Source organism: Homalodisca vitripennis, chromosome 2 (genome assembly GCF_021130785.1).
Source record: "Homalodisca vitripennis isolate AUS2020 chromosome 2, UT_GWSS_2.1, whole genome shotgun sequence".
NCBI lineage: Eukaryota > Metazoa > Arthropoda > Insecta > Hemiptera > Cicadellidae > Homalodisca > Homalodisca vitripennis.
This window is the reverse complement of record NC_060208.1, coordinates 179,516,810-179,531,315: the sequence shown is the minus strand read 5'-3', so window position 1 is coordinate 179,531,315 and position 14,506 is coordinate 179,516,810. Positions and strand designations below refer to the sequence as shown.

Sequence of the window (14,506 nt, the reverse complement as noted above, 5' to 3'; positions counted from 1 at the left end):
CAAAGATAATGAATGGATAATGCATTCAAAACAAATATTTAATATTCGTAAGAGATATGACAAGGAAAGCTTTATAAACAAGCAAATGTTGTTGGTCTTGCCGTTACACTGTGAATTGTAATAACTCATCGTTCAGAATTGTATTTTGTTTCTCTTTGGAGCTGGCCCTCCCACAGACCAGCGGACAGTTAGTTTAATCTACTAGCTGGAATGAATGTGTTTTGTATACATAAACATAACTATAACCATGAATCCAACATGGTTTATTGTCTATTTGCTGTTCGTTTTACTGAAGTGTTATCCTAATATTGATTTTAGCTCCATTTTACCGTTCAGAGCAGATTTCAGACGCTACACTAAGTGGAAAGTGAGATGGAGCTAAGCTCAACATTTGAATTGGATCAATCCTTCCCACCACAGCTACGTTATGTTTGAAGTATCAGTTGCTCCGCCGTGCTTTGGATCGTGTTTGAACATTGTAGTGCACTCGATTGTGCTCCTGATGAGACAATGAGAACATCTCTTCATATATTTTACGCTGAATCAATAACGGCCAGCGAGGGGGGGTCCAAGAATTCCGCCTCCTTCCTAATTTTTCAATTTTTAAATTACTTTTTTTGTAAATGATTATTATTATATTTAAATCATTCAGTATTACTGACATGTACTGCTGAAAGATCGTTCTCAACAAAGGAACGGGTCAAGTACATTTTAGGAACAAAATGGGGCCTTTTTCTATGTCCACTATCAAATCAGTTGTCTGGAACCTCAATTTTTTTCCTGGAAACGTTTTTGCGTTGAGTGCCTGCTGGATAAACCAGACAGACCTTTTTCTGTAGTTTAGGTGTAGTCTGTGATGTTGATACGATACAGTGAGTTCATTCTGCACGTTTTCGTCGCCATCAGTTTTGGATTTCTTCAGACGGACGTACACTATAGATTCCAGGAGTCAAGTCTGTGACAGTGTCAGATTTTATATAGGTACTGCACTGAGTGGAAGATGAAATGGAGCTAAGCTCAACATTTATATTGGATCAACCCAATGTGTGGGAAGGGCACACTATCGGCATGTTATGTGTAGAAGTGTTATATTGTATGTCTTAATTAATGATTCGATCACTAAAACCGTCATTTCAGTAAACTTAGTTACACCAGTTAACATTTTGCAACTTGCTGCAATATGCCTTTCTGTGCTCTAGAATGATATGTGTGCCGAATATAACTGACGATACAGGTGTTTTAAAAGGTGGAAATGAACCATTGCATTAGAAGAAGAATAAAAAATGCATATATTTTGATTTTTCAGTTTGAGATTTACCCAGGAATGTATATCTTTAAATATCAAATAGTTACCCAAATGATCAGAAATGTCAATCCAAAAGTACAACAATTGTTAGTTTTGTTCAAAATACACATATTACCCTGTAAGACCTAAATAATTTAGGATTCATATTACAGAAAATATAGTAGTATAGTATATAGTATTCAAACGAACATTTTTGTTTATATTTCCTTTGCCTTTCATGTATGTCATAATTTAATTTAAGAGTATTGAATAAATGTTGACACTTGAAATGAGAAGTGACTTACAAGGTTGCCTGAGTGCTCACAGGAGCAAGAACACAGCATCTCCAGGTCAACAATCAGGGACTCATTGATGCCAACAGGATAAATCTGGAACGAGTGTTTCCATTCCTTGGGATCCTTGGGACAGATCTTGACCTCGACCTCCACCTGAAAAGTGACCACCGTTCCCACCTGCAGCCCGTCGCACTTGTTGGTCTGCTTAAGCGGGCCGTTCTCGTCCAGGCACTTGGAGTAGTATGTAATTTTCACACCACTGCTTGCCGTGTTCTTCATTTCCACTGATGACTTGATTTTCTGGGGAATACCAATGTTGTGTTATCACAGACCATACAGTACAAATGGATGATGAACTGGTAGGGTTAAACTGTGTAAACTTAAAATGTTTACTCCATGATCCGGGGATACTTCAGCCCATTTCAATGTTATTAGAACAGTATCAAAAACTCGTGGGTGATAAACCCAAATATTTCCTCTTCAAATTGACATTTTTGGTGTTGGAACATTCCCATATTTGTGTGGGTTACGAAGGGAAAATGATGACAAAACTGACCCAGAGGTTCTTAATGTCTATATATAGGCCATGCTTAGTCCAATCAAGCTTAATTTATACTTAAAATAGAGGAAAAAAAGTTTACTTTTTGGGGAAATCAAACTTTTTCATGTATGTGTTTTATTTTATTTTTACTTTGTACAATTTCGGTTAAAATGGGCACAACATATTTTAATCTAGGTGGGTAGGTATAAAGTTAACTGAAATTAGTTTTTGTGTAAAAAAACTTGGCTCTACACTGAATTGTCATATCTTTTGAGTCATCTACATCTTCTTTTGCCATTTTCTATACCTGAACAGCAAACAAATCTTAGAAAATTCACTAGAACTGATACATCATTTTTGTCAACAACATCACTATTATTATATCAGCATGCATCCTTTTTGTCTGGGCATTTCCAATTCAGCCCACTCATAATCATTGTTCTAACAGAATATTCATGTTCTACGTCTACAGTTGTGGGTTCCCTTACGTCTTCAACAGTACCTGGGAAATATTCCCCTTCATACTGTACTATTTCGTACGAATTATATTAATGTCAATGGCACTAAGACTGTGATTTTTCAATGTTTTCCGTGAACGTTTTCTTTCTTTGGGTTTCTTGTTATAATTTTTTTTTTTGTTTTCTAATTTGCTCCTTCATGATTCTTTTCCAGGTTCGTCATCCCTAAAATCATACAAATTAAAGGGGTGACATATAAACCCACATCTAGCTCTTAATAGGCTGCAATTAGAAATTTAAATCGGTGTTACAAGCTTTAAAAAAACATTAATTAATACCACTACTCATTACTCATCAAACACAAATTTGAAGAATTTTTCAGTTTTTTCCTTTTTTCAAATTGTGGAAAAGTTGGTAAAATACAGCCAGATATATTCAAAACTTAATGAAATCTTATCTAGAAAACAACATTTATTTCTGACTTCATATAAACATGAAGTGTTTTATACTTCAGAAAACATAACAAGAACATCGTTTCACTGGGTCCGGACTCAAGTGATCCCGTCTTACGGTATGCGTTTCTCTGAGTCTGTACTCACATTAGAAGTCATAAGGTTATTAGAATGTACGTAAAGTGGATTTTTCTAAATGCATTTAATCTGTTGGAAGTCAATAGTTTAAGTATTTTATACCTCTCTAATTGGTTTCTTGTAAGGGTCACCTCTTCTTTCAGTGGCTATTCTAACATAAATTAATGTCCAGTAGTGTAAGAAAGAGAAGGTTCCTGTCATACAGGAGGGTGTTAGTTTAATTTACCAAAATAAGAAGAAAGAACCTTCCGTGCTCTTGAAATTCATCACAATACGTTTAATTACATACTGAAAATTGAAATGTTTATCTAAACAATGAATATATTTTTTTTAATTTGATGTAGGAATAGCTCACATTGTACTGCTCCTGCACCAGGTCGACGACGTTACTCGAGTCCTTAGAGAGTATGCCGAAGGTGCTACCTACTATGCGTTTTTGTAATGCTTTATACAAATCGGTCTGATCCTTGGTCACAGCGAATATCACGTTGATAGCATTCTGTTTCACCTTTTGGTTGATCTACAACACAAACGAGTTTTCACGATTAGTTAGCATAATTCTAAGCTTTTGTCACCACTGATGGGCAACTTGAATAGTTTTTATAAAGATTTAACTTTTCCAAAATTATTTGATTAGAATTTTTTTGGACTGGAAGGCATACCAACATTAATGTACTAATTTAATAAGGTGCATTATCTAATAATACCTCCTATAATGGAATTCTGACATTGTACTTTAATCTAGCCAAAAGCAAAATACAACCATTTTGGAAAACTCTAATTCATTTTATTTAACTATATGAAAAAAAAAAAAAATAGAAGAGACAACAGCTTATTTTATTGTCAATGTTTATTTTCTGCTGAAGTACCTGAGAAATGGACGGGTAGTCTTGAAGTATGGAGTGGTTGTAGGTGCCTTTCTCATCAAGATGGCATAGGCCATCGTTCGGTTTCACGATGCCTCCGAGCTTGAACAACAGAATCTTGTGTGAGCTGACAAGTATTTTACACACACACACACACACACACACACACACACACACACACACACACACACACACACACACACACACACACACACACACACACACACACACACACACACACACACACACACACACACACACACACACACACACACACACACACACACACACACACACACACACACACACACACACACACACACACACACACACACACACACACACACACACACACACACCACACACACACACACACACACACACACACACACACACACACACACACACACACACACACACACACACACACAACACACACACACACACACACACACACACACACACACACACACACACACACACACACACACACACACACACACACACACACACACACACACACACACACACACACACACACACACACACACACACACACACCACACACACACACACACACACACACACACACACACACACACACACACACACACACACACACACACACACACACACACACACACACACACACACACACACACACACACACACACACACACACACACACACACACACACACACACACACACACACACAACACACACACACACACACCACACACACACACACACACACACACACACACACACACACACACACACACACACACACACACACACACACACACACACACACACACACACACACACACACACACACACACACACACACACACACACACACACACACACACACACACACACACACACAACACACACACACACACACACACACACACACACACACACACACACACACACACACACACACACAACACACACACACACACACACACACACACACACACACACACACACACACACACACACACACACACACACACACACACACACACACACACACACACACACACACACACACACACACACACCACACACACACACACACACACACACACACACACAACACACACACACACACACACACACACACACACACACACACACACACACACACACACACACACACACACACACACACACACACACACACACACACACACACACACACACACACACACACACACACACACACACACACAACACACACACACACACACACACACACACACACACACACACACACACACACACACCACACACACACACACACAACACACACACACACACACACACACACACACACACACACACACACACACACACACACACACACACACACACACACCACACACACACACACACACACACACACACCACACACACACACACACACACACACACACACACACACACACACACAACACACACACACACACACACACACCACACACACACACACACACACACACACACACACACACACACACACACACACACACACACACACACACACACACACACACACACACACCACACACACACACACACACACACACACACACACACACACACACACACACACACACACACACACACACACACACACACACACACACACACACACACACACACACACACACACACACACACACACACACACACACACACACACACACACACACACACACACACACACACACACACACACACCACACACACACACACACACACACACACACACACACACACACACACACACACACAGTTGGCTGTCGATAACTGGCTGTGGATGTTGTTTGTGTACATAACCTGAAAATGATTGAATGTTGTATAGTTTGTTCCAACCTTCTTCCAGCTGAGAACGATTGTGCTATTTGTTCTATTAACAGTTGCAAATTGCATTTTGAATGTGCTGGAATTGCCCAAAACACTTGGGTTACCATGGGCCAATCTAGAAGAGATACGTAGAAGTGCAAGGTTTGTCGCAGTAAGTCAGTCAGTTACTAATGATGCTATGAGCAAGTTGCATGAAGATTTTCTCATCAAAATGGAGCAAACAATTAAAGAACAATGTTCTGTATATGCTAAAAAGTTTGACTCTCAACTAAAGGAGCTTACAAATTCTATAGAGTTTTTCTCTGCCAAAATGGATGACTATGAGAAGCAAATTTCCGGGTACCAAACTCAGGTAAATAATCTAGTTGATTCCAATGTTCGTCTTACCACTGAGAATAGAAGTTTTAAAAAGGACCTTGAATTTTTAAGAGTACAGCTTGAGGACCTTGAGCAATACAACCGCAATAAAAATTTACAAATTGTTAGTGTTCCTGATTTGAAAAATGAAAATATTGAGGAGGTTGTTAACAAGATTTCTGACATTGTAAGTGTTCCATTAGATTTTAAAAACGATTTGCAAGCAGTTCGTAGGGTTCCGACTAATCGGGTGTAAAATCTATAATTATGCAATTTTAAAATAGGGAAACAAGTAAAATGTTTCTGAAAAGTGCAAAATCTGTAAAAATTAGATTAACTTCTTTTGGACCTGGCTTATCTGATACTTTCATTTATGTTAATGAACACTTGATACCTTATCATAAAGAACTTTTATTCAAATCAAAGCAATCCAAGGAAAAGGGGTTTCAATTTGTGTGGCCAAAGGATGGTAAGATTTTTGTCAGAGTGCGTCACAAAATGACAAAACTATACAGATTAAAACTTTCGATGATGTTGACAGACTTTTAAATTCTACTGAAGGGTAAGGAATTTAAATTCGTTAGCAGACTTCCTGTTGCTGTTTTTTTTATGTTACTATAAAATTTTGTTTTAATTGTATGTGTTCAGTCAAACATAATTTTCAAGGAAAATTACAAATATTCCACTTAAACATCCGTAGTATAAGAAAACATTTTGGCGAGTTGATGGTGCATTTGAATGGTCAAAGCAACAAATATCACATTATCATTTTAACTTAAATATGGATAAAGTCAGGGGAAGAGGATTGTAATCAGATTTCAGGTTACGACACGTTGATGCAACCCAAACTGGAAAATCAGGCTGGTGGAGTGGCTCTCTACTTGGAAAAGCGACTTGGCTAATCTTATCGGCTAAGGGTCCTTCCTACTGCAGAGATATTGCACATCGCTCTCCTGTTTGATTGTACAGTGGGCTCTAACTGCAGACTTTCTTTGTATGCAATGTATCGCTCATGTAGATATACGTTCAACCAATTTAAAGATAGTTGTATAGAATTGTTACAACATGATAATAATCCTACTGTTATTCTCGGTGATGTGAATATTGAATAGTGGGGCTAGCTTTAACTTTATTAAGATCTGTTTGTGCTGGGAGGAAGCAATATGTAAAGATTCGTCAGGAATATAGCCAGTTAATGGAGCCGAATTATGGGGTGGCACAGGGGAGTGGTTTCGGACCATTATTGTTTAACCACATTTAACCATATTGTCCAAACCACAAATTTTCTTGTTTTTTTGCGTTAATAAGAACCGTACTAATATCTGATCGATTTTCCTTATTTTTAATTATTAAACTTAAAATTCAACTCATTGTCTAAAAAAAATCCTCACCGAAAGCTTGATATTTTAGTTCGCCCACAACATTTGCAAAGTATTCATTAAAATAATTTGCTACTATTTTCTCGTTGTGTGCCACTTCCGTGTTAATGCCATTCATATGTATAACTGACAAGGACTTTTTTTGTTTATTCATAATATTCCTAACAATAGACCAATATTGCTTTGTGTTGCCTTTATTTCTCTCAACAAGAGAAGAGAAGTAATTAATTTTGGCTTTTTCATCTCCTTAGTTACTAATTTAGACAGAGTTTTGTACTGCAATTTTACATGTAAGTTATGATTATTTCTAGCATACGTTATGTACAACTCGTTTTTCCTGTTTACTACATTAATTAGATCATAAGTAATCCAAGGATTTCTTTTTTAATTTCCCCTTGTTTTTCTTTAGTACACATGACCTATCATAACAATTATTTAATATCCTGTAAAATTCTGATACATTTTCATCAACATCATTACAGTTATACACATTATCCCAGTCGGTTATTTTATTTAACAATATTTCAATATCAACCACGTCTTCTGAAAATCCAGATATAATGGTAGAGTTACATATTTTTTTCAATGGATGACACAATGGTATATACATGGCGCTCCACAGCTATATCAGATCCCTTGTTTGGTAAAAATCCATACTAGTTCTTTGAAAACATATTATTATTTAAGAGGAATTGTAATAATTTATTTTTTATAAGCATCTCAAAAGGCTTAGCCATTGTATTTATTAGAGTGATGGGACGATACGACATTACAAAATCTCCGGCTTTAAAAATCGGTACCACCACACCTACTTTAAAACTGTTAGGGAATTTACCTTGTTTCAACGACTTACTGAATATATTGTATAACAGTGTAATAAAAACATTGCTATTTTTCTTAATATTAATACTGTCCAAACCACAACTTTTCTTGTTTTTTTGCGTTAATAAGAACCGTAAATAAAATTAATATATAAATTAACTGGACCAAAACTAACGTAATCAAATATTGCCTCCGTCAATAAGAAGAAGAATACGGACCAATTTTAATGGCAGATGAAGCTACCCTACATAAAGCAGAATGCACCAAGTTTCTCAGGATGCACCTGGATCAGTGACTGACTTGAAGCAATCGCATCCAAAGGTTTCCTTTAGGCATTTACGTCTTACGCAATCTAGTAAAATTCTGCTCGTTAGATGTATTGAAAACAGCCTACTTAGAAATAGAAATAGAAATAATTTATTTCCCATTACCATACAACATTCAAATCATATAATACATTGTATATAATTTAACATTTCATCCAGCATCAAGAAATCAACAACAGACGCATACCCCTAGAAACTAATCTAAATAACAATACAAGGATAAATAGATAAATAATCTTAATAGTATAAATAAATAACAATACTTATAACAAAGCAAGATACAATTCTTTTAGGTACTTCAGAACATATTTAGATGCTTAGATACAACAGTCATATTCAGCCATAAATTAAAAAAAAAACTTTTAATGGTTAGGAAATTTAGGACCTCATAGGTAATACCTGCTTTGAGGTTCCCTCAAAAATTAGTTAATTTCTTTTATCAGTACTTTACTTTTATAACAAATTTTTTAAGTTAGTAAAAAACAAAATATAGATTATTCCATAAATTTCCATGTTATTCGTATATATATATATATATATATATATATATATATACTCTTCGAAGTACTTTAACGTGTACACAAAAACAGAAACAAAAATTCAGTGCTCATGTTTAATTTTCGAGTTGACACAACCCTTCATCAGAACACACTGAATTAAAACATATAAACAGAACTCAAACCAAAAACAAAAGACATAACCAAAATAAAATAAAATAAAATTTTAACAAATAAATACCATAAACAACAAGATCGCAATCAGCTGTGTGTAGAATATTTGTAAATGTTTACATTGAACTAAAAAGATTTTTTGTTATAAAAAGGGAAAGAGAATCATCTTAGGTTCAACCCATCTGGTTGCCTTGATTTTAAAATTAATTGATGTGCGATTTCAACATTTCTTAAATTTATCAGATTGGTATTTTGATTGGGGTTTGGCTCTAAATGGTAAATTCCTTTTAGGCTGAAGCAATTTTCTAATTTATTTTGATTATGTTGAATCGCATGAGCAGATAATGGTCTCTCATAATTTTGATGAACATAAAATCGATGATTGGTCATTCTCACTCTTAATGGAGTGATGGTTTTTCCAATATAGTCTTTGGGACAGAATTTACAGGTTAGTTGATAAATTATGTTTTTTATAGTGCAATCAATGTTACCTTTAATAGGATATTCTTTTTCGGTTGTGCTACTTTTAAACGATTTAGAATTTATTAACATCTTACAAATGCCGCATCTTGGCTTGTTACAGGGATTGCACACGTTACATTTGATGTTATTACTTTTTGTATTGCCTTCATACTTTAATTTCGGTCTAGAGAGAATGTTTTGTAAATTTGGAGGTTTTTTAAAAACTACTTTGGGGGGCTTACAAAATAAATTCTAGTTTCAGGGGAAGATTCCAAAATAGGAAAAGAAACCTTTAGAATTTTGTTGATTTTATGAAGGCCAGGAAAATATCTGGTGATAAATTTATGATCATTAGGATTAATAGCACTGGAAATATTTTTAGGTGCTCTGATTTGTCTATCAACAAGATTTTTTGGATACCCCCTTTCAAAAAGTACATGGGACAGTCTGTTTATGTAGTTATGGAAGTCAGATTGATTGCTACAAAGATTTTTTGCTCTTAGATCAAAGATGTTTATTACTCTTGGGCATAGATTTTTTAATGTGAACTGGATGGCAGCTGGTGAAATGTAAATATTGCATTTTTTTACTGTATTTGACATGCATTTTTGTTTTCAAATTGTGATTTTCAATAAATACATCAGTATCTAAGAATCTACTGAATCTGGTGAGATAGACCATGTAAATTTTAAAATGCTAAATTTATTGAGGTTAAAAAGAAAGTCGTTAAGTTCTTTGATACCATGCTGCCATATTATTAAAATATCATCTATGTACCTGAACCAAATTAGAGGTTTATAATTTTGACTGGTTAAAAAATTCTTTTCCAATAGTCCCATAAAAAGATTGGCATAAGAAGGAGCCATCCGTGTGCCCATAGCAGTTCCTTTTGTTTGAAGGTAATTTTGGTCTTGAAATTTAAAATTATGTAAGGTTAAAATCATGTTCATAAGTTTGAGAATGAAATTAGTACTAGGTTTGGAATCGTTTGGGCGTGAATCAAGGTAATTTTGGGCAGCGCTGAGACCATCATCTGTAGGAATATTTGTATACAAAGATTCTACATCGACAGTACACAACATAATAAGACGTCGTCAGGCAAGGGTTGATTAATTTGAGCTAATTTAGTTAAAAAGTGATTTGTGTCCTTGATATAGGAAGGAAGTGTGCGTACAAACGGCTGCAAGATGTCGTCAACATAAGCAGATATCCTTTCCGTAGAGCATCCATAGCTGGAGATGATAGGCCTGCCAGGAGGTGGTCTGGTAGGCTTGTGTGTTTTCGGTAAAGTGTAAAACACTGGAGTTCTAGGATATCTAGGTGTTAGTAGTTCAATGGCTTTCTGAGACAATCCCTCTTGAGGACCGTTGTTCATAAGGTAATTTTGGATTTGTTCATTATGTTGAGGAGAAGGATCTTCATCTAATTTCTCATATGTTGATGTGTCATTCAGTTGTCTTTGTGATTCACCAATATAATCTAAAGAATTCATCAGAACGATAGAGTTACCTTTGTCGCTGGGTAAAATAATTATGTCTTTGTTTTCACGTAGTGATTTAATTGCTCTAAATTCATTTTCAGATAAGTTTTTGGTAGTATTTAAGTTGTTAGGAAACGAGGAATTTGATAGATTGGCTAGGACGACATTTATGAATTCTTCAACCGGATGATTAGTTGGTAAAGGTGGAGGTTCCCAACCTGGATTTGTTTTGAATTTTGATAAACAGTCAGGAACTTTTTCAGTTATATTTTGATTTCCTGTATTTTGGACAGTAAAAAAAATACTTTAATCTTATACTGCGTGCAAAATTAAGGGCATCCGTAACAAGTTTGAAGTGGTCAAATCTTGGTGTGGGTGAAAAAGTTAGGCCTTTTTCTAATATCGATCTTTCGTGAACATTTGGTGAATAGTTAGACAGGTTTTCAATTCGCAAGGTTTCTTCATTGCTGTAGTTAAATGGACGTAAGTTGTAGCTATGATTGTCAGACTTAAGTTGGTGGTTGTAATTGGATGAAGACTGTTGATTTGGCTTAATATCGGTACCATCCATGGTATTCTTGGTATTTGTGGTTTCAATAGAAGTTGTAGTTTGCAGAGGAGTGTTATCGGAAGAATTGGAAGGATGGTTATCGGAGGAATTGGAAGGGATTTCAAAGGAAGACGTAGAAATTATTGGGAAATTTGGAAGTAAATTTAGATTATCAAGAATGTTTTTAGTAACACATGAAGATGTTTGTCGAAAGGTTTGTTGTGGAATACAAGGATAAGAATCTGAGTTGATAGTGGGGTGTAGAGGTAGGTTATTTATATCAGAAATTGAGCTATTACCAGTACAAAAATGATGTGAAATTGGACTATTATTTTGGTATTTATCAGCTGAATTGCAATAGTTTTTAGAATTCGCTTGCAGATTTGACAACTTGAGATGTAACGAATTGAATTTTTTAGATATAAATTTCTGTGAGTTTGATAATATTATATTAAGGTCATAAATTGCGTCTTGATACTTATTAGAAATCTCCAAATGTAGCAGTTTAAGTTGTTTTCCGTGGTGTAGGGCAAGAGTCTTGTATGAATTCAAAACTAGATTAGTTAATTCAAAGCTAGTTTTTATGGCTAAACCAATAACACTACTGTGAATTTCAGGAGGAAGACCAGTTAGTGGAAATTTGGGTTGCAGGCCACGTGGTGTGAGATCAAAGGATAGGCAAGCTGTCAAATGTATATATATGTACCTGTATATATATGTATATATATGTACCTGTATATATATGTATATATATGTACCTTTTAATATATATATATATATATATATATATATATATATGTATGTAATATATATATATATATATATATATATTAAAACCACCTTTTTTGTTTGACTTTATGAGTTTTTTTGTTTTTGTTTTGTTTTTTATAATGTTATCTTTGTATTATAGAAAAATTTGAATAACTTTTTTATTTGTAACTGAAATTTATTATAACTTTTTTCATTTTGTTCCTAATTATTAGATGCATCTTTCTCGGTATTTAAAATACTCTAACACAAATAGGAAAAAAATACACATGTTTACTTAGAAACAAACATTTTATTGTTTTTACTTAAAAATAAAAACTTTGTTAAATATGAAGTACATATTTTACAGAGCTCTCTATACCGGCAAATCTGTATTATAGTATCAAGATACACTGGTAAAAACCTCAGTTTGATATCTCTTATATAAAAAAAAGTTATTTAACATTATGTGTTGAATAACAGGGTAAAACTAAATTTTCGGGAACCGTTTCGGAAAGTGAACCACACACATAACAGTCCTAGAGAAGAAGAGTTAGAGATACCTTATCTAAAACTGTCCAGCTCCATATGTGTCCCCTTCTCTAGTCTTCTTTTCTTCTTCTTCTCTTAGCTGTGCTTGTTTCTTCTGTTTTCTGTAGTCTTGGTATACTTTCGATTTCGACTTTGGCGTATTCGCAGGCGAGTCGCGTCTTTCTTTTTGGCCAGCTGCACAGTCAACGCACCAGGAGATAGGCCTGTTGATTTTAGTACCTGTGTCGTAGTTACTAAATAGCCTTCATTGTACTTGTACACGCTGATACCTTCAGCAACTCTAATCTCTATTCTCAGTTTTTCGTTTTGAGTTTTTCAGTTTTGAGTTTTTCCAATTGAGCATCGTTTCAATAATTCTTCTGAAGTGAGACGTTTGTAAATAGGCTTCAAGTGCTCAACAACCAAGTCATTTAGTGGAGTTTTTAAACACCAAAACACGAATCAAAAAGACTACACAACGACTAGGCCAGTGGCGTAGCCAGAAATTTCGTTCGGGGGGGGTCCGAAACCGGGGTATCCGGGGGACGTTTTGTGTGTTATTTGCCAGTGAGTTCACTGGTAAAAGGTAAATACCAAAAATATGGAGCTTTAGTAACTACAGTATGCCGTATAGAAAGTGGAAAGACGTAATAAGCAAATTCAACTATCACAGTAACTCTAGTACCACAAATTTTCTTGTATACCTACAGAAACTTTACGAAGTTCGATTCTGGCCGAGTAGAAGGCACCAAAGTGATGGTGGATTCACTGGATAAGAAAGAAAAAGAACAAAACAGAGCTTTCACTCAAGCGTATAATTTACACAATTATATTCTGTGGAGAAAATGAAATACCCCTTCGGGAACATTGGACCACTGACGGCCGAAAACCCTTTAGAAAAGGAGGGCAATTTTCGAGCGTTTCTCGGGTACAGATCAAACTAACGGTCGGAAAATGCACCGGAAAAACTCTACTGATTAGAAGTTCGGATACTTTGGATTTCACTGATTGAGGTATTTATGAATGAGTTATAATGACGATTTTTTGTATCATTACACTGTAGACGAGTAAATAATTATCGGGGAAAAACATCACTTTCGGTCGGAAATAAAATGCACCTGAAAAACTCTAATGATTAGAACTTCAACTACTGTACTTCGGACTTCAGTTATTGAGGTAAACCAGGTATTTTTGATTGAGTTAGGATGACGATTTTTTGTTATCATTAAACTGTACTCGACTACCTATATAATTATCGAGAAAAA

At 35.3% G+C, this 14,506-nt stretch overlaps 1 protein-coding gene across 1 annotated transcript in view; it reads right to left on the bottom strand.

Moving 5' to 3' along the window:
- The window catches only part of LOC124355112 (integrin beta-PS-like), a 156,243-nt gene that overhangs the window by 122,293 nt on the left and 19,444 nt on the right, over window positions 1-14,506 (bottom strand). The window contains exons 7-9 of the mRNA XM_046806069.1: window positions 4,040-4,138; window positions 3,526-3,690; window positions 1,591-1,881 (exon numbers count right to left, since the gene is read on the bottom strand). Of these exons, the coding sequence (XP_046662025.1) occupies window positions 1,591-1,881; window positions 3,526-3,690; window positions 4,040-4,138 (555 nt within the window). The remainder of the gene's footprint in view (window positions 1-1,590; window positions 1,882-3,525; window positions 3,691-4,039; window positions 4,139-14,506) is intronic.